Consider the following 23,030-nt stretch of genomic DNA (forward strand, 5'->3'; position numbering starts at 1 on the left):
TAAGTTCTGAATGCTGCCTATCAACTCTACAGCTTGTCCACAGAGGTCAGGGCATGTGGATGCAGGTCTGAATTCCCAGGAGCACATCCCTAGAAACAGCTATAAATACACAGTGGCACTGACTGGGTATTTAAACTGCTTTTCCCTGTGGAGCATGCTGCTATTTAGCCACCCAATGGTCCCTTTCAGCTCTATTCTGTTTCTTATCCCTGGGGTTGAAGCCAACAATGCTCCAGCAAGGAATCACATTAAAACACTGCCTTTCTGATTAGCGGGATGCTGTGGGGAGAGATTGGGGTGGAGGCTGGCTTGGCCTGGGAGCAGACAGGGGCTAAAGGGCTTCACTGCCTGCAGCTCCCTGATTTGGAGACAGGACAGGGATAGTTTGCATTTCTTTATCCCTCCGAGCATCCTGCTGCCCTGCCACCCACACCCAGGGGTAGTGAGGAGATGGGCAGAGCTCCCAGTGCACCCATCACCCACACACTGCCTGCCCCACATCTTCTCAGCTGCTTCCCAGGGCTTTAGGGCAATTTGCAAGATTGGAAAATCCCAATCTTGAGGAGCGGGTTCCAGAATGTAGGAGGCGAGCACAGGCAGACCTTTATCCTGGTTGCTTTTCCTAAAAGGAGAAACCTTGGAAGGTGGACTGAAAGCCAGTTGGTTGATCCAGCCAAGGCAGAGCAGTCTGGGAGGGAGAGGACAAGAGGGAAAACACTGCTCTGCTGCTCCTGGGGTCTTTTCTGCAAGAGAACAAATTAGGCTGAGGATTTCAGGCATTTTCTTGATATTCAAGCCAGTGCTGCACAGGCAGGAAGGTCTAGGGAGAGAAGAGGCAGAATGTGTTGTGGTAAAAGATAGGCAGTGAAGGCTATTTTGGATTCCTTTAGTCCTTTGCCTGCCAGAGCAGCAGGACTTGCTCAAAAAAACTTTTCTGTTTACAAAATCTCTGCAGACAGAGGGGAAAAATCCTTAGAGTCAATGAAGCCAAATATTCTGCTCATTTGCACACCCTAATGAGGGCTTCTAGGAGCCATGAAAAGCAAGACCAGGCTTTGATGTCAGCTGGAGAGCAGCTCCCAGCATGGAGCAGTGCCCAGTGCCAGGATGGACCCCCACCCGTGCCCAGGCAGAGGGGTCTCTAAACAGCACAGCCCCCATCACTGGGGAGCGGGAGGTGCTGCAGGGCAGCCCTCAGTGACTGAGAACTGGGGGAGGATGCAGTGCAGTGTCCCCCCGTCACTGGGGCTCGGGGACAACGCAGTGCAGCCCCCCCATCTCCGGGGACCAGGGGATGATGCAGCGCAGGATCCTCCATCCCTGGGGACGATGCAATGCAGCCTCCCCTCCCAATCCCTGGAGCTCGTGGGATGATGCAGTGTAGCCCCCCCATCCTCAGGGATCAGAGAACGATGCAGTGCAGCCCCCCATCCCTGGGGATGATGATGCAGCTCCCCCCCCATCCTTGGGGATGATGCAGAGCAGCCCCACGCCCCTGAGGGTCAGAGGAGGATGCAGCCCCCCGATCCCTGGGGGCGATGATGCAATCCCCCCGTTCCCGGGATCAGCAGACGAAGCAGCCCCCCCGCCCCAGCGGTAACGCAGCGCAGCCCGGCCCGCCCCGGCCCCGCCCTCCCATCCCGCCCCCGTGGGCGTGGCCTGTGGCCGCTGTGGGCGTGTCCCCTCTGGCCCCGCCCCTGGGCCGTTACTTGCCGCCCCTCCCCTGCCCTCCCCCTCCTGCCGGCCGCGCGCTCCCGCTCACCGGCGCCATGGCGGACCAGCCCGAGGAGGGGGCACCGGCACCGCCGGCACCGGCACCCCCGGCTCCCCCCGCCGCGCTGCCCCTCTCCGCCCCGCCGGGCGGCTCTCAGCGCCTCCTATTCTCCCACGACCTGGTGTCGGGCCGCTACCGCGGCTCCGTGCGCTTCGGCCTGGTGCGCCTCATCCACGGCGAGGACTCGGAGGAGGACTCTGAGGAGGGCGGGCGCGGGACCACGGCCGGCGGCGCCGCCAGCTCGGGCGGCTCCGAGTCGGGAGGCCCCGGGGCCGGCGGCGGGGAGGAGGGCCGCGCCAGCCCGCTGCGGCGGGGCTACGTGCGGGTGCAGTGGTACCCGGAGGGCATCAAGCAGCACGTCAAGGAGACCAAGGTAACCGGGGCGGGGGGCGGCCCGCGGCCTGCACGGGCCCGGTCCCTCCCCGGGGGGCTGGCGTCGGTTGCAAGACCGGGGCGCCGCCTTGGAGGCCTCCCGGGGCAGGGCCTGCACGGCCTGCGGGGCTGCGGGGTCGGGTGCGTTGGAGGCTCCCGAGCGGGAGGTTGCTGCTCCGTTTCCCCCGTGGCGCCCGTCCTTGCCCGCCCGTGCGGCGAGCAGCCGGAGCGGGGAAGGGGGACGGTGTTCTCCAGAGTGTGAAATCCCCTTCCCTCCCTTCATCACGCTCCCTCTGGCAGCCCAGCATGGATGCTGCTGCTGCCTTGCGCTGATGGCAGAGCGCGACTGCTCTGCTGAGGCAGTGGGGCTTGCTGGCGTAAGGAGAAGCGGGCCTGTGAAGGTGATTTGAGCGAACTTCCAGACAGCTCTTACTTGCTGGAGTTGTAGGCCAGTGTCTCAGCCTTTATTGAACGGTGTCGTCACCGCCTGTACTAGGGGAGTCAGCAGTCGAGCAGGGAAACCACCCCTGGATAAAGATTTCAGCAGGAAGCAAACACGGTTTGGATCTGCCCTTGTTTACGTGAGCATTTACCCCTTGCTAATGAGTTGCACGTAAGTCTGTGGCATCTTAATTATATCTGACGAGCCACATGGTGTAGGTCTGCCTTGGAATATTCCCACTTCCCAAAGTTGGTCTGGCCTGGGGTTTTCGCCCAGGCTGACTGACAGTTCAGAGACAAAAGCAGGCGAGGGGGGCACTGTAATAGAGCACAAAGGGGCTGCCAGGGATGGGCGTTGCACTGAGCAGAACGGGTGGCTGCACTGTCCCTGCAGGCTCCCCCTGCTCCTCTGGGCTGGCAGTGGAAAGCAGGAGGCTTCTGGAGAACCGTCTGCTTTGCTGTTCCAGAAACAGCCCCACACGCTGCAGGAGAGAGGGGAGACTGAGAGGAAGAAAGGTGTGTTGTAGTCTTAAAGGCATCGCTAGGATTGCCAGCGCTACAGAATGAGCTAAATTTAGGTGGTAGTGTCATTAGACACGTGACTGCTTGGAGATAAGGAAAATGAAAACAGGTATTCTGAAAAGATACTGCCACATGATGTATTTCTACCTCAAAAAAAAAAAAAAACCCCACACCTATTTTCTCTAGAAAAACTCCATAATTCAATCACTGCAGCCTTCCAGTAAAATCTTCATGTGTTGTTGCAGCAAAAATGTGTCCCAAGTTGAGTTTGGTTTTCAGCATTTACACAAAGCCACCTCCATTTGGGTGAGTAACCATGGATTTAGTTGGTGCTGTTGGGTTCCTAAATCCAGAAGTGTTAGCTCTGACTTCAGTCACTTGGTAACTGCACCAACTGCAGTGTTAGAAAAAGGTGGACTGAGGAGGATCAGAAATCAAAGACACTTATGTAAATAAACAGTCTGTCTGTTTTCCCTTTTAGTGCTGCTGCCCTGGCGTAGGTGCCTTTACCACTCGGGTAATGGACCCTGGGGAGAAGTTTCCTGAGTGCTAGAGAAATTTAGGTGTACTTCTATTGATTTTTTTTTTTTTTTGGAAAGCTGCCCACTAACCAAATTGAGAGGCATTGTGTACAGTCTGCACTGCAGTTTGGGGTTGCTGAAAACAAACTTGATGCCACTGGAAACATGCAGTGGGACTGATCATGGTTTTGTGGTTATAATTGGGGTTTTTAGCTGTTTGCTGACCCAGTCTCTTTTGGGTTCCACTGATGTGTGAGAACCAGCCTGGTAAGCCTGACAAGCTTGTCATTGTCCATGCTGGTACAAACCATTACATGGTTTTCCTGGGTCTAAAGTTTGTTGGCTTTTTGGTGCTGTTGTCTACAGGTTCATCTTTTAGCTGTGCCTGACTCTCTAGCATTTTTGGCTGTGAGAGTCTTATTTGATGTTCTTAAAGCATTAACCTGTCCTGGTGACAGCTCAACCCTGGACTCCAGAGGATGCTTGTTGCACTCTTTTATTTCCCTTAAATCTGGAATGGGCAGAGGGTGAAGGTACTCTTGGGGTCAGGGCTTTCATGTGTCTATTTAGAGTATCAGATCCTGATTCCACACAAAAGGCTGGCTGCCTGCCTACCTCCTGTTTGTCAGGTGCTTCAGGATCTGGGAATCATGGTGTGTATATTAGAACAAGTGCTGTAACTGAGGGAGAAATAAAGTTGTTGGAAATTTTGAGCCAGTGAAACAGCACCTTTGGCTTCCAGTGCAAAGGTCAAAAGCAGCTTTCTGTACCCAATTAATCCTTCAGCTTTCCTGTCTTTTCTTCGACAGTTTGGGGTTTTTTTTGATGTAGGTTGTCCAGTAATTTTTGCTGTTGGTTCTGGTTCAACACTTGCTGTTGCTTTTTCCTGTTGGGAATAGTAGGCAGAATTCCACTTAAACCCAGGCACACAATTACTGATATTAGTCAGTAATAGAAACTTTCTCTTGAGATAGAGCTTAGCAGTTGGTGCAAAGCCCCACCAGCTCCTCCAAGAATTGTATATGTGAGCACATTCCTGCCTTTGGTTGCCCTCTTGATAGTCATTAGCAGCATAACAATGATGAGAATAAAAAGAGACAGGATTTCTTTCTCTCTGGCTTCAAGTGCTCCTTTCCTGCTTTCCATGGCCATATCACCCATTTAAGACACTGGGAAATCACTGTTGCTGAGTATTGTAAAACCAAAGCAGACCTGGAAGGAGAAAGCTTCCCTTTCCAAATATATTTGCCATCCATGTCTTGTCTGACCCAACAAATCTGCAGAGCAGTTCCTCTGGCTGGCTAAAGCCATATCTCTGGAGGTAATTTGGAAGGCAGGTTTGGAAGTACTATGAACTGCTGTGAAAACCTGATGCTTTTTTAAAATAAATTATCAGGAATTCTTGGGACCCAGCTGAATTTTAATTTCAGGATCTCTCTGCTGTACTTCAGCATTCCTACTGCACACTTGAGCTGCCTTTGGGAAGTTTATGGGAATGCTTGAAAATACTAGGTATTAGTCAGGCTCTGAGGACTTGAGAATGCTGCTGCCCTTCCTCCTGCCTCTCCCCTGAAAGCCTCAGAGCTCCCTGCAACCTTTCATTTTCACAAAGCCGGGGCAAGGCAGATAGGCCTCTTGTGCAGCTGGGGGAAATGGAAAGTGCAGGTGTTGTGTTTCAGCACCTTATCTGAAGGCCTTCAGCCAGCCAGGCCTCCTGAGTTCCCTGTGCCTGCCTCTGGGAGTGAGGGCTTGGCATGATGCTGTGATACACAGCCAAGTCTGGCTGATGTATATGTAGGGGCCATTGCAGGAGCCCAGGTTTGCTCTAAGAGTCCAGGTACAATTTTTAAAAAAGTTTTTCGCAGCCTATTTTGTAAGGTCTGAATATGATTTAGTTTGGATGACTCTGTTACCTCATCCAACTTTGCTTTGGAAACAGATTCAAACTATCGGGACTTCTCAGGCATAAGCTGGTGGCTGATAAACTCATTACCTGGAAATTATCTGATGTTATCTCCAAAAGGCTCTCCGTGAATTCATCTCTGCTTCATCCCACACAGACCTTGTGCTCTTTTCCACCCTTCACTCCTGACCTCAGATTTCCTGACCTCAGATATTGGGTGATGGATCTAATACAAGGTCACAGGAGGACTTCCTGAAGAAACTCAAGGTCTGTGTTTTCCCTCTGTCCATTCACAGCCACTCTGAGCCCTCACTGCTGGGATCCCAGCCCACCAGCATGTCCCCTTCAGATGTTAATCCTAGCTAGTGACTCTGCAACTTATTTACAACTAAGGCATGAAAACAGCCTTAAAAATCTTCCATCTTCAAACCTGGTGAGATGTTGGCCATCTGGAAGCGCAGTGTGGGCACATTTGGCAAGTGAAGAGGGATAGCAGGATCCTTTTTGGGGCTGTGAGGAAATGCTGGCCATAGAGCCAAACTCTGGTTCTGTTGCAGCATACAAATCCCATGCCCATAAACTATTAATAGTGGGTTTTACTGCGTGAGGAAGCTGTATCTAACCCTCTTCTTGCATCTGACATTTCAGTTAGTTTCCCAGGGGGCTTCTTTGAAACCACCTGATGTTTGTAGCTGTTAGAGACAGAAGAGAAAAGGCTTACTGGAATTTTTGCAGTTCTGCATAATATAGAACCAATTAATGTGTGACCTTTCCATCCTGTGGGTATCCATTGCAAGGTTAGGTACCCTTGGGTCAATTCCCCATTTTACTTTGATTTGTTTGGCTCTTGTGATATAGACTTGGGGATCATCATTAATATTTTACTGTAAAAGTGGAATCCAGCGCAATTCACAGTGTGGAAGTCTCAGGAGTACTAAGTATTGTACACTGTTACTGCTTTGTGTACTGTGTGCAGAGTGAATTGGTAATTCAGGAGTTGAAAGTGGCCATCTGGGCTAAGCCATTTATTATAATTATTCCAAATGGAGACAGGAGTGTTATTTCTAAAATGAATGAAGCCTGTCCTCAAGCAAGCAGTGTTTGTGATGTGCTCTTTTCCAAGGTGTGCTCCCTTTCAGTGTGCTGCTGTAGCTTAAAAAAACCCCAAACTAAATTAGTAATGCTTTTAGGACTAGTAAACAAACTAATGTGCACTAAAAGCTTTAGAGGGAATCAATCGATGCCCGTGACAGGCTCTGAAATACCTGTGTGGGTGAGACATTTTGCTGCAGCTTTCTCATACAAATTGATTTGCTGATGCGATGCAGCTCCAGTGCAGACTTTGGCAAAAAAAAGGACTTTAGACAATTTTATGAAGTTTCTTTTTTGGCTGAAGGTTCTTTATTGAAGTTAAATAGCAGCAGCTTTGACAAATGCTGTTTGGGACAAGGTCTTGATTGCCTATGGCAGCTGTCCTCAGCTCCTCTCCTCTCTTCAGAGGAAAGACATTTTTAATGTTCAGCATCTGTGTTGGTGTGGGAAATAATTGGTGTTTGGAAAGCTAAAAGCCTCTTCTCCTTTGACTGTTTAATTGCTTGGGGGATTTCAAAGGCTCAGAGGTGATGACACCTTCCTAAATGCTACTTAGGAAAACCCTGCCTCATTTTTTCCATTCTGCTATTACCTCCCACCATGTGCAGGGTCTTTGCCCAAAGGGACCTGTGTTTAGGTCATCCCAAGTAGAGGAGCTGATCATTTGAGCTGAAATCCTTGTGCTTCCTTTTGAGGTTGGCAGTCCTGACTTTCCTGGAACTGAGATGTGAGATGATGGCTCAGCTTCTGCGTTTTACATAGTTCTCCAGATTACTTGACCTGTAACTCAGCTCAGGCTCCACCTTGTGTAGCTGGTGTGTCCCATTCCTGAGACCTTTAAACCTGTGGCAAGGTATGAGAATGCTAACTCCTAGGGGAAAAAAAACTGAAGGGAGGCTCCATGGTAATGTTTGGGCTTTCTTCCATTTGCTTTTAGGCTGCTAAATAGAAAGGTGCATGTTTATGTCTGAATCAAAAATATTCTGCTAACTTGAATTTATGAAGTTAAGCAAAATTGAGTTGCTATTAATGACAATATCCTGGGGCTGGGATAGGGTTTTTTTCTTTCTGAATGTTAAATGTTTCTGTGAAGGGAGCAGGAAACTTTGAGGGGTAATGATTGTTAGGGGTGATTAAATACTATGAACAGCATACAGTTTTGACAGCAAAGATGCTAGGGATTGCTGATTACTGTAATAGCTGCAGCACTTTCAGACGTGCCTGAGTTTCAAGTTGACAGGTGTCTTTTTAGCTTTAGTGCTGTCTGTGGTCTGTGCTGACTGAATTTCAGAAGATCTGTGCCTGTGGTGGTACAGAGTACACACAGCCCAGCTTGGTGCAGTTGGAGACTTACAGACTTGGATGCAATTCTGGATAGAAAGCATCTCTTCGTGGGTGTTTCAGGGTTATTGTGTTTGACTGCACACCTGGCCAAAAGAAAGGGATGGAGTCATGTGTCTGCTGTGCTTTCTGCCCCGTGTTTGGGAGCACTTGGACCAGGCCTTGGAAGAGACACAAATGGAAATTGTGAACATTTACTGGGCTCAGATCTTCACGTGTGGTGTAGATGGAAACAAATATGGTGGTGCTGGATGTGGATTTGATAACTGTGTTGGATATGTGCGTGTGCAGGAGAGGTAAGGGGAAGGACAGGTGATGTTATCTTTGTTTTCTGCCCTTAATTGCATTAGGGTTTAGAGCACCTTAATGGAGAGACAGATCCAATAAGTACCTGCAGATGGAATTTCTTCCCCTCCCAGAATGGCCTGTAGATCAAGGGCAAAACCACGGGTTGGGAGTGGGCAGATTAGAAGACTAAGAAATCTGTACCTCTGTACATTTTTTTTTTTTGATTGCTTTTTAAAGAAATGGCATCACTTTTATGCTTTCTTCAGCCTTTTCCATCAGTCAGGTGCAGGTTGTACCAGAGAAGCTCTGACTGCAGGGAGCTGCAGTTCAGTTCAGGTTACTGGGAAGACTTAAGCTAAATAGCATTGATGCTTCTATGCTGTTAGATAAGAGTGTGCACCATGGACCTGCTGGTCTAAAATTTAACAAATGAAAAGTTAATGTGTAGAAGTGATGTCTTAGACCAGTATCTTGGTGAACCTCTGTAGTTTTGGTGAGTTTTTTGATTTGCTTGCTGTGTTAGCTGCTGGCATGGTATATGAGGTTGCTTGGATATACAAAGTGGAAGCCAAGATACAAAATGCTTTTTATGCACATATGCTGAGGTCTTGAAAGTGGGACACATCAAGCTACACCATAAATAATCTGTCCAGTTTTTCAAAGGGTTTGAACAACCAGCTCCCTTATGATATATGTTGGATGCTCTAGCTAGGTAGACTTCTTTGTGATTGCAGAGCTGGGTTTTTTTCCATGCTTTTGCCATTGTGTTTAAAATCATGACTGCTGTTTTTTTCCTCAACAGCTGGTGCTGCTGCTCTCTGTGTGAAAGAATGGGCAGTGTGGAGGCTGTTGGCAGGAGGTGAGACCAAGGACTGGCAGCAGGGCAAGCCAGGAGAGGACAGGAGCACTTGGTGTCTTACTGTAGCTTCCAGGCCAGGAAAAATTAAATTCACAGGAGTACATTAGGAACAAGGAAACCATGCTCAGCTTGCATTTGCAGTGGTATCACTTCACAGCCTCTGGTTACAGCCTCTTGAGTTGAAGAGAAACTGCACAGCCATACCCTTGGTCCATTAAGCAGGATTGGTTTTGTACAATGAAACTGCAGCAGTGGTACCGTGTGGTTCTGTATTCAGCACACATCAGACACAGTCTCAGTGGTTTGCTCTTACTGCTGCCTGTAAAACCTTTAGCTTTTCTGCTTGTGAGGGAAGGGTTTGGAGACAGACAAGTGAAGAGGGCTATTTAATCACAATCTGAAAAGATGAGAGGCTTAAGGTTTTTAACTATTTTTCTTAGCCTGGAGCTGGGAGTTCTGGTATCTTATTCCTGTGGAAGTGACTGGGTACAGTTGTCATTTGTCAGTGGATGATGAATCTTCTGCTCAGTAAAATACACTAATACAGTGAGCTGGAATTAGTTCCATCATGACTGATTTATTTTTTACCTACTTTTGAAAGAATATAACTTCTTTGAGAATAAAAGAACTTTATGTATTAATAATTTGGGTGTAAGAAACAGTGCTGCTTTTCTGCTGATAAAGGATACTTAGCAAATAAGTAGCACTTTTCATCTTCAAAGCATTTCCTGGGCTCTGATGTGTCAGTGGGTGTTGGAAAGGTGACAAAAACTCTCCCCTCAGGTGACTCTGGGAAAGACAGCCAGCATTAGTGCTGCCAGGTGGTGTTTTCCTGGTGTGTGCTTAGTGTTTTCTCTATTTGACCATTTCCAGGGATCAAGAGCATGAGCTGGCTGCTCAGTGGAAAAATGTTTTGACATTCCTCAGTGCAGTTACAGCTAGAGATTTGTTTGGGAAAATTACTCTCAGGCAGAGCCACAATACATTGGTTATTTGGTGTATGTGTGAAATGGGATGCTTGGGAACTCACCATTTAGCATTGAGTAACTCAAGTTTGATTTGCTTTCACTTATGTGAAGAGCTACACTGAGTAACCCAGTGTTTTAAAAGTTAGTTTAGGTGTAAATCTACTGAGCTGGGGGTTTTGCAAGGCTGGATGAAAAGAGTAGTCAGTGAAGAACGGCTGAGATTAACTCTGAAGTTAGTTCCTAGTGGTGTTTCTAGAATCGAGTGGGTTTCATACTTCTTGGCTCAAGATCTGTTGTTAGAGAGCTGGTCCTAGATCTCAGTCCTCAGTGAAATTGTTGGCAGCAGCTATACAGAAACAGGTGGAGCTTGAGTAGCACTGATCACCAAGGAACCTTTGTATTTTCCTTTACCCTCATGGCACTAAAATGGCTATCCTGTTTTACCTGCTGCTGGACAGGGGTTGGAGGTGTCAGCAGTGTGAGGGGCTGCTGCCCATCCCAAGTGTTCAGTGCTGCCTCTGCTCTCTGCCCTCACATCTTTGCTTTTCAGTATTTGGCGTGAGTGTGCACGGAGCACTGCTTAATATTTTTGTTGAGAGATGATGGCATTTCCAGCAAGGCCCTGCTTGTCCTTTGCCCTTCTGCTGCTTTTGAAGATTAAAGTTGGGTTTTTTTTCCTCTTGGAAGGTGGGTTATGTATCTAATCCAAATTAATAAATCTCATGAGTATTGCAAGTAATATTTATGCTTCTGTTCAGCCTCTGTGTCCAAGTTCCTTGAAACAACTTTAGTCTTGAGACAAAATAGCCACATTTTCTAAACTTAGAGTTACTACACAGTTGGATAACTGACTGGAAATGATACATCATAAGCCTCCTCTTCAGATTTGTTTTGTCCTTAGCATATGTGACTTCTGTCAGAAGTCTTTTCTCTGTCCTTGTGCTGCAGGTTGTTGGAAGTTTTTTTTGATTTCCCAAGCTGTGGTACAGCTTTGTCTTAGTGAACTGTCCATGGGTTCAATTTAAAGCAGAAAGTGGGAGCAGGGAAGAAGGAGGAATCTCCATCCTTTGTTTAAAACTTGCTTTTGTGTTTTTTGTTTCTTAAAGTCTGCAGATGTGGATGATTCATTTGCTTCCTGTAAGGGATGGTCTGGCCAACATTTCAAGTGTATTCCAAAGAGCTTGGGAAGCTCTTCCTTGTTGTAGTAGTACATAATCACAGAACTTCCTCGACTGTGCATCTCTGTACATTCCTGAAATACAAGAAAGAAGAGAGCACCCTGTGGAATGCCCCAGCAGGGAAGGTGACACTGTACAGGAAACACCAGCATTCCTGGCTGCTTAGTTTAGGAAAAAACTTCACAATGGCTTTCTTAATTCATTAACTGATATTTTTGTCACCCTCATGTCATTGTTGTGAGATCTCACTTTGTGTTAAAATTGGACAAGCAGATCCAGAGTGTGTCATCGGCTCAGTAACTACTTTTTCACCCACAACATCTGACTTGCACAGCTGATTCGGCTTTTTGGTGCTTTTGACTCTGGGGCCAGAAACTTCCTCTGTTTTGTTTTCTGTGGTGGTGGGGATTGTGCTGGTGCGTGATGGAGAAAAATGCCATTTGGTTCACAAATGAAATCTGCCTTGTAATGATAAAGCAAAGTGCGGGGTGACTTTATTGTAACAAAATGTGTGCTGGCTCCCTGTTAGCACTCTGGGCTGGTGCTGCTGAGGGCATCACTGCAGGAGCAGCTTGCTCTGTCTCTCAGAAGTTCTGTTAAAGAGTTAACTCTTTGCTTCGATTCCTTGAATTAGGAACCTGTGTCAGTCTGGATGAGAAAAGCTGTAATTTCTAGCATAAACATGCAAACAGCTTACACCCATCTCCTCTAGTAAAAAGCAAATCTAACTCCTAAATAGCTGCCTGTCTTTATAAATGTGCTATTATGTGCTGAAGCACAATTATTTTCTCCCTTTTCACCCTCAGACTGTACATCACTGACTTCCTTTCTGGCGAGGCTTTTTCCCCACTATTCCTACAACCCTTGCCCACACTTACTCCAGTTCACACCGTGCTTTCTTCATCTGAGTTCGCTCTGGCTGCCCTGATCAGCCTCAAGTGCCTTGTTGAATGCTGTTAGTGTTTCTTTCCTGAGCCCGTGTTAGATGAAAACAGTTCCCATATCAGGCACTCTTTGTATTTCACAGGAATATTATGTGATCTGCTCTCGTGTTTCTTGTTCTGTTGTGGAGCTTAGAGAAAATTTAATTTATTGAAAATCAATATCACCAATATGGTAATTGCTCTGGTTACTTCAATGAATGTGTAAACTCTTTAGTCAGAAGAGTGTTTCTGTTTTTTTTTTCAGTGTTGACACTCTGAACTTTGGAAGAAATCCAGGCTGAATTCCTGGCTTCCTCTTAATAGTGCTGTGTTCTTTTTTCTATTCTCAGTAACATAATTTAGTACCAAATTGCCATGTGTAGGTATTAGTTACCATTTGAAATCTATCTACTTGTGTACAATGGTTAAAATAATTGTGATTTGAATTTCCTCTTATTTTAATGTGTGAATGCAGCCCGAGTGTGTTGCACTAATTCGTGTACTCTGCTGCTTAATTGGCACTGGGTGCAAACACAGCACGTGTGTTCACACCTCATGTCTCCCTCACAGGGATGCTTTGGTTTTTTGTGTTAGTGCCCCACGAAGTTGCTTTCTCTTGAGCTCCAGCAGTCTCTGATTAGCATATGTACAGCCATGCAGGGCAGCTCTGGAGGAAATGCTCTTATCTGAGAGCTCCTAAAGTGGAGCTGCAAAAGCAATTTTTTTCCCTTTTAGTGGTTGTGCCAGATTGGAAATTGGTAGTGCTGGAAACCCGGCCTGTTGGATTTAACAGTGTTTGACTTTGGCCATGGTCATTCGGGTAGAGAGGTCTCGTTACCCACATTACCTCTGATAGTAACCATTGAGTGCACTTTCCTGTCTTAGTGTCTGAAAGAACCTTAACTTTCTCTTGTGATAATCTCTTCTAATCTGGCAGTGATAAGTGCTTGCTGTCAGGAGAGTGTGATGAGAAATGAAAAGACTGAAAAATCAGCTTTGAAGGTGGTGTTTGTAGGGCAGATTCCTATCTCTGTGCTCCTGTGTCTCTGAGTGAATGTTGTGCTCTGGTACTGCTGAGAGGGCAGCAAACTCAGGGTGGAGAGTTCTTTTCCAGAACTGGGATCTTTGTGGCTGCTTGGTACTGTTTGGGATAGCCATTCTATAAAAGCATTTATGAGCAATCTTAGAACTCTGCTGTGTGTCTCCTTTCTGCTTCTTGGTGCTGGAGGAATTGTGATAGTGGCAGCAAACTGAACACCCCAGGAGCTGAGGAGTCCATGATACTTGTTTTGGAAAGCAGCCTAAGGAATCTTTATGAAGTGCCAGTTGTTCTTGTTAGTGCTGCTAACTTAGCCCAGCTTTAGCACAGTTCAGGTTGCCTGCCTCTCATCTGCCGTGCTGGCAATGCTTAAATAAAGCCTTGAATAAAGCCTAAAACAAAAGATCAAGGATTAGAGGCAAAATTATATTCAGAAGATCACTGTCCAACCTGTGTACTCAACTGAGCATGGTAGACAAGACACCAAATTGCAAACTGTTGCTAGGGATAATGGCAGGACAAAGCACCTAATCTAAAACACTTAAATAATTGTTAAGTTGGTCCCAATATTTCAACTATAAGCTTTGACATTTTTCTCTGAAGCAATAAACTCACACTAAGCAGAAGTAGGTAACACATGGAATTAGTAGCACATGAGAGATAGGATGGTGATTTAGAACAATGCATCATCAATTCTCTGAATATTATACCATCACACAGAGTCTGTAACAGCTAGCAAGCCTCCTTTCACAGTGAGGACCATTCCTGGGCAAGGTCTCCAAGTTCACTTCAAAAGGGTTCTTCAGTATTTGCTAGCTGGGCTCTTGGGTCAGCTGGTTCCTGCTGTGCTTGTAAGAGGATCAGGTACTGCTGCCGTACACAAAAGTTTGTTGTTGTAGCAGGTTGTTTTTTCATAACTCTTTCTTTGATTTTGATACCATTTGGCTGCTTCAGAGCTCCTGAAGCATTCTTCCTTTTGATTAGGTTTAGTTTTCTCTCCACACCTGGAGAGGCTCAAAGACCCTTTCTCTTCACATCTCTTATATTTGCTATTTTCATTGTTCTCTGAGAATTAAGTTATTCAGGGCAATAGCATGTTCATTGCTCTTGAGAGCAGTCCCTACCCTGCTCTGGACGGCTGGCAGGGCATCCATTTGCTCTCTTAATTTTCCAGTTTCATCAGAAGAAGATCTGTAGATAGTCTCAAAATGCTTAACTGGTAATTATGGCTTTCTAGCCTGGGAGTGTTGCGTCTGCACTGAGGAGTGATGTTGAGCTGAGCTTTTAGGTTTTCCTGCTAGTGAACAAGACACGTGAGCTAAAATAACATTTCCCCTTCCCACCCCCCCCCCCAATTGCTTTAGGGCGTATAAAATGAAACAGGATTATCTGTGTTCTGAAGAAGAATAAAACAAAGGCTGTTTCTTCTGTTCTCATGGAAATGAGGCTCTGGGAGGAACATTACAAGGTTAGTACGTGCTGTGTGATTACCTAGTGCAGCTACTTAAGCTTAGTCTCATCCAAACAGTGCCTTTGAGTTTATCTCCTGCTCTCAAGAAAACCAGGCACCTGCCACATTCAGCTACAGTGTGATTTAACAAAGTGGCAGATCTTCATTAGAGACCAGGAAGAGCTTTTAATCAGAAATGACAACATGCAGCCTGTGATTTACACCCAGGCCTCAAGTGATGGGAGAAATCACCCTTCTCAACACCCACCTTGCTATAAATAGCTGTTTTCACTGGGGGCAGGTGCTACTGAAATGTCACTTGGGTGAAATCTGAGTGACATGTTGAGTGTGTGTCTCAGAGCCAAGAGAGGCATTGTCTTTGTCGGATATATTGAAACGTGCAGTGTCTCTGCCAAGAGATGTTGTAATGGTGAGATAGATATCGATCAGAGCTTACTCTTGAAGTGTTTTGAAACTCTAATACTTCCTTGAATCATCTCAGTGCTCCATTCACAAAAGTTGCTGTTGTTAAAATGTTACACTGTTAGGTTTGTCTTGGTTTTATCCCACCATATTCCGCCACCATAAGGGATATTTTTTCAGGAAACTCTATATTTTTCAATTCCCTACTTCTGTGCACATCTCAAGGGGTTAATTTCTCCCCTTTTTGTTATGAAAAGAAGTGTTGTTTGAGTGCCCAGACAGTTGGTAACATCTGGCAGTCTGCTTTTTGGTGGAGTGTTAAGTATCTTCACAGTCCTGTTTTTATAATTGTCCTCTGAAAGAGTGAACCATGGTGACTCTCCCAATGGAATATTTATCCGTGACATGCTGTCTCTTCAGTGTTTTGTGGGACTGTACTTCTGACACTGATAGTTCCTGCAAGAGGAAAATTAGTTTATCTTGATCCATCCATTCAGCCCTGGAGTGTTTCTTGAACTTTGTGGAAGGGCCTGAGATGGGTACATATGATAGAAGAAACGTTGGATTCAATTGCAAATTGCCATTATTACAATCACTTTTCAAGATGAACTCTACCAATCATCACTTGCTCTTGAGATGAGATCAGCAGCTTCTTTTTAAACTTCATTGATGTCTTTTTTTAAAAGCTACTTTATGGAAAACATCTTTGCTAGATGAAATAGATTTGGGACTTTTGAATTACAGACTTTGATTTTAAGCAGACATCAGATCTTTGGGCTGTTCCAGTTCTAAAGGTGTGTGACACTTCAGTGCTTTAACACTGAGGCTTCTCAGCACCTGTCTGGAGAACTTGGACACCCAAAGCCCATGGAAGTTATCCCTGTGTTGCCCTGCTTTTGACTGTCAAGGAGGATTTTAGTGCAGAAGCCTGTGGGTATTGGCATTGTGATGTCAATGTAGTCCTGAAAGGATCTGGAGCACAGCTGTGGTGGCAGACTCAAGCACTGATGGGCAAGAGTGTACCACACCTCTGTATAAGTGATTCTTAGTAATTCCTATTTTTGTCTTACCATCTATCTCAGCCTGGTCTGCTGACCAGACTGAAAGCTATGAAGAGCTCTGAATCTGGGGCTGAAGCAGCATGTATGTTGTATAGAGTGAGGGTGCCTGCTTGCACACAGCTGGGTTTGGGAGATTTGTTTCATTTCTCCAAGGCTGGCACACAGGATGGAGAAGTTTGAGTAGATGAGATGCTGAACAGCACCAGGAACCTGAGACGTGCTGGTGCTGCAGTGAGGGGGTGGATGTCGTAGAAATGGTGTCTGTGGTGCTGAGTCCTGCTGCAGAGAGACTCAGGTTTGTCCTGCCTTAGGGAACCTGGATTTGGATGTGGTCTGGCTGCCAGACTTGCCTGACCACTGTCTTAGTGCAAAGTTCTTTTCACTGACATTTCCCAGCCAGGGTATCAGAAGAGCTGCCTGAAAAAAGGAAGGAGTTTATTCCATGAAAAAGGAGAGGATGTGCTTGTTTCCTTCCAATTACAGGGAACTTTAAGCCTGATCTCTCCTTAGTTTGTTCTGTTTGGAGTGATATGAACCAGAGGAAAAATCATGGGATTTTCTTCATCTGTGATTTTCTTACCCCGCCCCTGGTGATCTCATATCTGTTTAAATCTGAGACCTACTTCTGTGCAACATAATCCTTGTTGTTTTGTGACAGCTTATTGTATGCACATTCTATATGCATCTGCTGCTCTTAACTGCTAAGTGTGTAGCAAAGCAGGAGTTATTTTTACTGCTGTCAGTGGTGTTGAGCTTTGCAGCACTGGGCGTATCCTGTTCTGCATCCACAAAGCAAGCAGCCTTCAGAGGGATCAGGGACTTGTACTGCTGCTGGTGATGGAGAGAGCAGAAAATGATGAGGTTCAGCCTGTAAAAACTGTTGGGTTTCTGAATGTCTAAAATTGATATGGGATTGAAAATCATACCTGAACAAATTCCAATGGGGCGAATGCACTGCTCAAATGTGTGTTTTCCAAAGGCTGTGGTAGTGAGGTGTGTTATTCTGTCAGTGCTTTTTCTGCCTTTTCTCAGTTCCTATTGCATTCTGATGGCCTCAGTGTGAGTTGTTGTCCCTGATGCCCTGCTGACAGACTGTGTCCATGTCCCTGGTGTGCCATGGGGAAGCTCTGAGCAGCTCAGGCTGCAGCTCTGAGGGATGGGCCTGGCTTCCTGGATATGCTGCCCCAGAGCAGCTTTACACAAATTCTCTTTACACAAGTTCTCTTTTGAACTTTCTGTGTTTCATTTTTGGTTTCTTGGGGATTTTCTTAGGGTGAGTTGGGTGTGTGTGTTTTGAGGGGGTTGGGTTTTGCTAGCTCTTCATTAGTAGAGGCTGGATCTTGATAGCAGTTTGAATTTCCCAGAACTTTTTGAACACAAGAGTTAGGTATAATCCTTACATGTGAATTTCTGCACATTTGTTTGTTTGTTTTTGTTGTTGTTTTTTGTTTTTAATTTCCATGCAGCCCATGAGTCTGCTTGTCTTTCTTTGTTGCCTTCACTAATGGCTCACAGGCTCATTTTCTGTGGAGACAAGAGTTGAGCTTTCTGAGTGCCCCAAAGCCACCTCCTGAATTTGTCTTCCTACTCAAATCTGATCTTGACTGCAGTTTCTCCAGGGGATAAGCTCTTGTCCAACAAGGTAAAGCAGCTGGCCAGGCTCACTGAGGGCATGTGGAGGCTTTGGTGTTGATCCATCCCAATGGTCTCTGGAGCAGAGAGTGCCCATCAGGCCAGGTTGCAAGTACTGCCTGCCATTATTTGAACCTGGTGGCTTTTTTACCACTCTCTCGTGGAGCTTCTGTGAGCTGTGTTATCTGAAGAGACATAAGGCCATTCCATCCATCCCTGGTGAACCCTGAAAAAATGCTGAAGATGATTAAAGAGCACATTCCCTCTAGAAATGGGGCTCCTTTGAGCAAAAGAATGTAGGTTATGGTTAAGTATATAAAATGAAAAGCTACTCCATTGTAGTGGCAGCATTTCACCACAATAATCCAGTAAAGTCCTTGCACTAATAGAAAACCTGGTTTATATATATGCTATTTAATATGACTCATTAAGCAAGCCTAATTAAACAGCAGCTGCAGCCTTACTGAATGACATGGCACTTAAAATCCTTAAGGCTTTAGTGTTGGCATCCTGACCAGTCCATGCTCCTGTGTGCCATGTTTTCCCTGTCCAAATCATAGTTCTCTGGTGTCAGAGCCCAAGGCCAGGGTAGAGGGGAGCAGTGAGTTTTGAGACCCCGTTAAGTGTTGGATAGGATAAAGGTAACAGTGCATCTATGGCAGTCTGAGCCAGGCACTGAGCTCTGGGGTAATGAGAGATTAATCCAAATGCAGGAATTAAGTGGGATGGAAGCTGGCTGTGTGGGGAGAAGGAGGTACTCTGCTCACTGCTTGACTCTGTTGCAAAGGTATGTGTTGTAACATGCAGGGGACCACCTAATGCACACCTGGTAGGGGATGTATCACCCAAAACATTCTGACAGGAAGATGGTGAATGCCTGTCAGCAGCAAGCCTCAGGCTGGTGGTTGTTATGCAGATGTTCATGGTTGAAGACTTTTCAGTAAAGATTCTACTGCATCAGGTGCTTTCTGTATTTTGTGGGTCATTTCATATTCCTAGCAAAAATGTCCCTTTTGTGTTTTTTTTCTGTATACTTGACATACTTTTTAATCTTGACAGTATCTTGAGTACATGAGTGGATACTTGAGTATATGCCGAGTGTTCACCTTTGTGAGAAGTGCCATTTTCTTGGTGTGTTATTGTCCCCAGTGTAATGGTGCACCTGCTTTTTCGTAGGAACCATGTTCAACCCCAGTGCTGCTGCATTTCAGTAGCTGATGGCACGGTAGCCTGCTTACACCTGCAAAGCTGAGCAACCTTTTAAAAGTAAAAGTCACTGCTGTAAGCACAGGAGTGTCCTGGCAGTGCCTCATGTGACTTGGCTGGAGTTGCTGCTGGGGGTTACATCTCTGGTTCAGGAGCCTGCCACATCTGAGTAGTGTAGAGTGGCAATTAATGAGCAGGGGCAGTTTTAAGGAGGAACTTAGTTTATGTGTTCAATTAGGAATGACAGGCCATATAATGCAGCCTGAGGCTTATCAACCCGTGGATCCTTCCCAGAACATGGCTGGGGCTCAGCACCTCAGAGCAGTTCTGCTTACTGTTGTGCTAATGCTGTTCAGTTCATGCCATGTGACTCTTCAGCAACTCTGAAATCTGCTGTCCAGTCATTCCTTTCCTCGGTCACAGGCCTGCAGCTTTGTCCCTGTTTCAAGGCTTTTCAGAACAGTCCTCACTGTGGCATTTTGTCTGTGCTGGGTAAAGGCAGATTCAGTTAACCTCAATTTTTCAGAAGAGGAAGAGGCAGAGCACTCTTCCAGCTGTCAGGGGAGCAGAGCCCTCTCAGTCATCTTGCAAGGGTATTTTTATAGTGTTTGCAAATCTGCTCTACCTGTGTTTATGGCTCATTGTTTCACTGGGGTTGTGATGAGCTGAAATCCCTCTCTTACAGCTGAAGTCATTAAAGCAAAGAACATATTATGTATGTACAGTACATAACAGAATCTGGTGTTAAAGCAAAATACCCGCTTACCTGCTGTATATGTGCATAGCAATATATCCTCAAAAAAGGTAGATTTAGGAAGTAGGCATCAACTGAATCACAGTTCCAGGAAATATGGGGCTCTCTGTCAAGGATAACAGGCTTGGCTTAAGAAGGTAAAATTTATTTTGCAGAGGAGACTATTGATTAGTTGTTCACCAGACTGTTTTTATTGTTTGATGCGTAGATGCAAAGGCATCCAGATGTACAAAGCATGCACTTGGAGTCAAGCCACTGCCAGGACAGGGATCAGTGCCTTTGTAATGGATTAGCTTTATCATTTGTCCTTAGTATTTTTTCTTCTTGGTTAAGATATTTGCTGTTAGCACAGGTACAGTGCAAGACTCTGTATTGCATCTGTGCTAGGACCTGGTACCTCCCTGCTCTGAAAGATGCTCTGGATGCTCTTTTTAGAGGGGAAAAAACAGCCTCTCACTGCCTGGCCATGTGGCCATTTGGAGGCAGAACTGCTGACTTTGGGCAACAGGCTTTGACTGCTTTTTGCCTGTGCTGTCTGGAGTGAGCACTTATTCCTCTAAGGTCATCTCAGTAGAGCTGCTTACATCCAGTTAGGTTACACCTGAGAGAGTCCACAGAGGCACTGAAGGTGCTTTAGATGAAAGACCTTGGCTCATCTCAGACATTAGGCTGAGCTGTCACATCTGAAGGAGGGGTGGGAAAGGCAGGAGGGGAACAAATTCACTTTGTAAATATGAAACATTTGAGAGTTTCCAAGTCAAACATGACATCTCTCACTGCTATTTTAGCATCTTATCTAACCAGCTCTGCATTGAAATACCTTACAGGTGATGTTACTGTGTGGTGTTTGTGACATTGGGCCAAGAAGGCACTAAAGAAATTTTCCTGCTAGGAGCAGCTTCCTGATCTGTATGCAAGGTGAAAGATACAGCAAAGCATCCCTTAAAACAGTTTTAAACTCCAGTTTGGAAAATTCTGTGCCTTTAGTCTTTGACGTTTATGGGGAAATAGTCAGCTCTGAGGTGGGTTCTGCTAACAATCAATCTCACCTTGCTTGCCTGGAAGAGGTAAAATGTTTTTAGTGAAGGGGCAGTTCCAGGTCTCTTGGAAACGCTCCTCTTGTTAAAACTGGAATATTTCACAGCTTCCTGGCTGGTCTAGAAGTATGTTACTCTTCTGGGGACTCTTCACATGCTGGGTCTCCTAAACACTGTATGCCTTCCTTGAAAACTGGATTTGAGTATCCCGGGAGATACTTTTCCCCAGTAATTTGTGATTGCTCTATAGCTGTTGGGCTGTAGAGCCTGTGCAGAGCAGAGGAGCATAAAGATGTATTCCTACAGGAATTTTGTAGCTGTCTGTATGTTATGTCCAGAGGAAAACTACACTGGCAAGGATTAATGCACATAGAAAGGATTTTGTCTTAAAAGATGTGTAGAGGAGAACTTAATAATCTACCTTTGAGCAGGTTTAGAATGGGAACTGTGTGTACATTGTACAAAACCAGGGAACATCTGGCTTGATTACTCCTGTGCCATTGCTGTAAGTGTTTACTTACACCAGGGGCTGGGTGAGTTCTGTGAGCCATCTCTAGATGTGCTGCTTGGTTGCTTAGTTCCCAAGGAAGAGATGGGGAGAAAAGAAGATTCCCCAAGCTATAAGCTTGAATTATTGCCACATCAAATATGCTGCTGAATACCTGAACCTGCAGAGTAGTGTGGAGAGGAGAGTGGTATTTCCATGAGGATGTTATGCTGGGCAAATGCTCTGTTGTCTCAGGCTGCTGGCAGAATCTGGAGAGCTTACAGTAAATGGTTTAGAAGTCAGCCAAGAAAACACCCGAAGGCAAAATGATACAGGGGTGTTGTTATGATGACATTGATGAGTTTTAAATATGGTATTGAAAGCTTTGTGCTCTGGCTGAGATGGGAAGGAAGAAAAAGTCAGTCCAGTAGACTTACCTGTGTAAGAGGGGAGAAACAAGGCTTTGTTCCAGGGGTATTAAGTCAAACTCTGCAGGACTTTTATATTTCTGTCTCTATTGTATCATAACTGTTACCAGTTCTTGTTGAGATTTTTCTCAGATTTATTGAAAGAAATTGAATGTTGGTTGCTTTTGTATTATGAAGTGGATAAGCAGAAAGCAGTGAATTAAACCTGCTGTGGCTGGGAGATGTTTTAGTCTTCCCCCAGCCATTCTGCAGGTGGTGGATCCACCCCTCACAGAAATGGATGTCACAGTGCAGGGGTTGCAGAAATCCAGTTGTTAAATATCTGGGCTTCTGTACCTTGGTGTATATATTCAGTAGGGGCTGTTCCTCCTTTTTGTAATGGCCAATACAACATTTATGTATGTGGGGGATAACTGATACTCTTTCAGTGAATAGAAAATGCAGCTGAGGTTTTTTGGGCAATGATGCAATTGTGCTGCATTGTCCCAGTAGCATTCACATACTCTTCTGCAGTGTGAGCTGGGGGAGTGGCTTTGCTGTTTATCAGAAATAAATGCATGCACGGGGTACCCACACTGTCACTGAATTTGGGGTGGATTCTCTCTAACATTCCAGAGGTTGCTTCAGCTGAATGTAAAGGCATTGATTATTTTTTTAAAGGAATGTATGACTTAATTGTGGATACAGCTGGCTCAGAAGGAGTATTATTTAACAGGAAGCCTTTGCAGAACGCTTGCTCTGCCTTGGAGCAAGTATTGGCCATTTTACCTCTTAAAGCAGTGCCTTTACTCTGTGCCAGGAGGGAGTGAGGTGACCCAGACCTCTGCACTGGCTGTGTCCCCATAAGGGGACAGTACCACTGGTTTACTTGTCAGCTAAATTTGAGTGTCCCCAGAGTGCTCTTAATCACTAGCTGTGGGAACTGCCCCTAAGGCCAGCCTGAGCATCCTGTATTTCTTAGCTAAGCTAGCCAGGTCCTCATCTGCCTCTGGAATCCACTGCCTTCCCTCTTCTCCTGGGGCTGCAGGCAGCCTGTCTGTCCATGCAGGGTTCCTCCTATGTAACAGAGCACTGAGGCACTGCAGTGTGTTTGGGGAGTGTGTTCTGCATGTGAGATCAACCGGGAATATTTCTCCAGGGGGATGCTCTGATTCCAGAGCAGGCATGAACCTCAGAGAAGGTACAGGGGAAGCTGGGCAGCTTCATGCACTGGCTGCCTGGGATTGACTTGGGGATGTGGCATGACACAGCATTTGCTGTGCTTTCAGCTACAGCTATTTATACATTGCTTTTCAGGGTTATTTTGTCTCCTCTAGGAGATTCTGTACTTG

General features: G+C 45.8%; 1 protein-coding gene across 1 annotated transcript in view; it reads left to right on the forward strand.

Moving 5' to 3' along the window:
- The first annotated feature begins 1,710 nt into the window (after positions 1-1,710).
- Positions 1,711-23,030, forward strand: part of UBE2O (ubiquitin conjugating enzyme E2 O) — a 62,751-nt gene continuing 41,431 nt past the window's right edge. The window contains exon 1 of the mRNA XM_053960292.1: positions 1,711-2,147. Within this exon, the coding sequence (XP_053816267.1) occupies positions 1,770-2,147 (378 nt within the window). The 5' untranslated portion in view covers positions 1,711-1,769. The remainder of the gene's footprint in view (positions 2,148-23,030) is intronic.

Source organism: Vidua chalybeata, chromosome 19, assembly GCF_026979565.1.
Source record: "Vidua chalybeata isolate OUT-0048 chromosome 19, bVidCha1 merged haplotype, whole genome shotgun sequence".
Classification (NCBI taxonomy): Eukaryota; Metazoa; Chordata; class Aves; order Passeriformes; family Viduidae; genus Vidua; species Vidua chalybeata.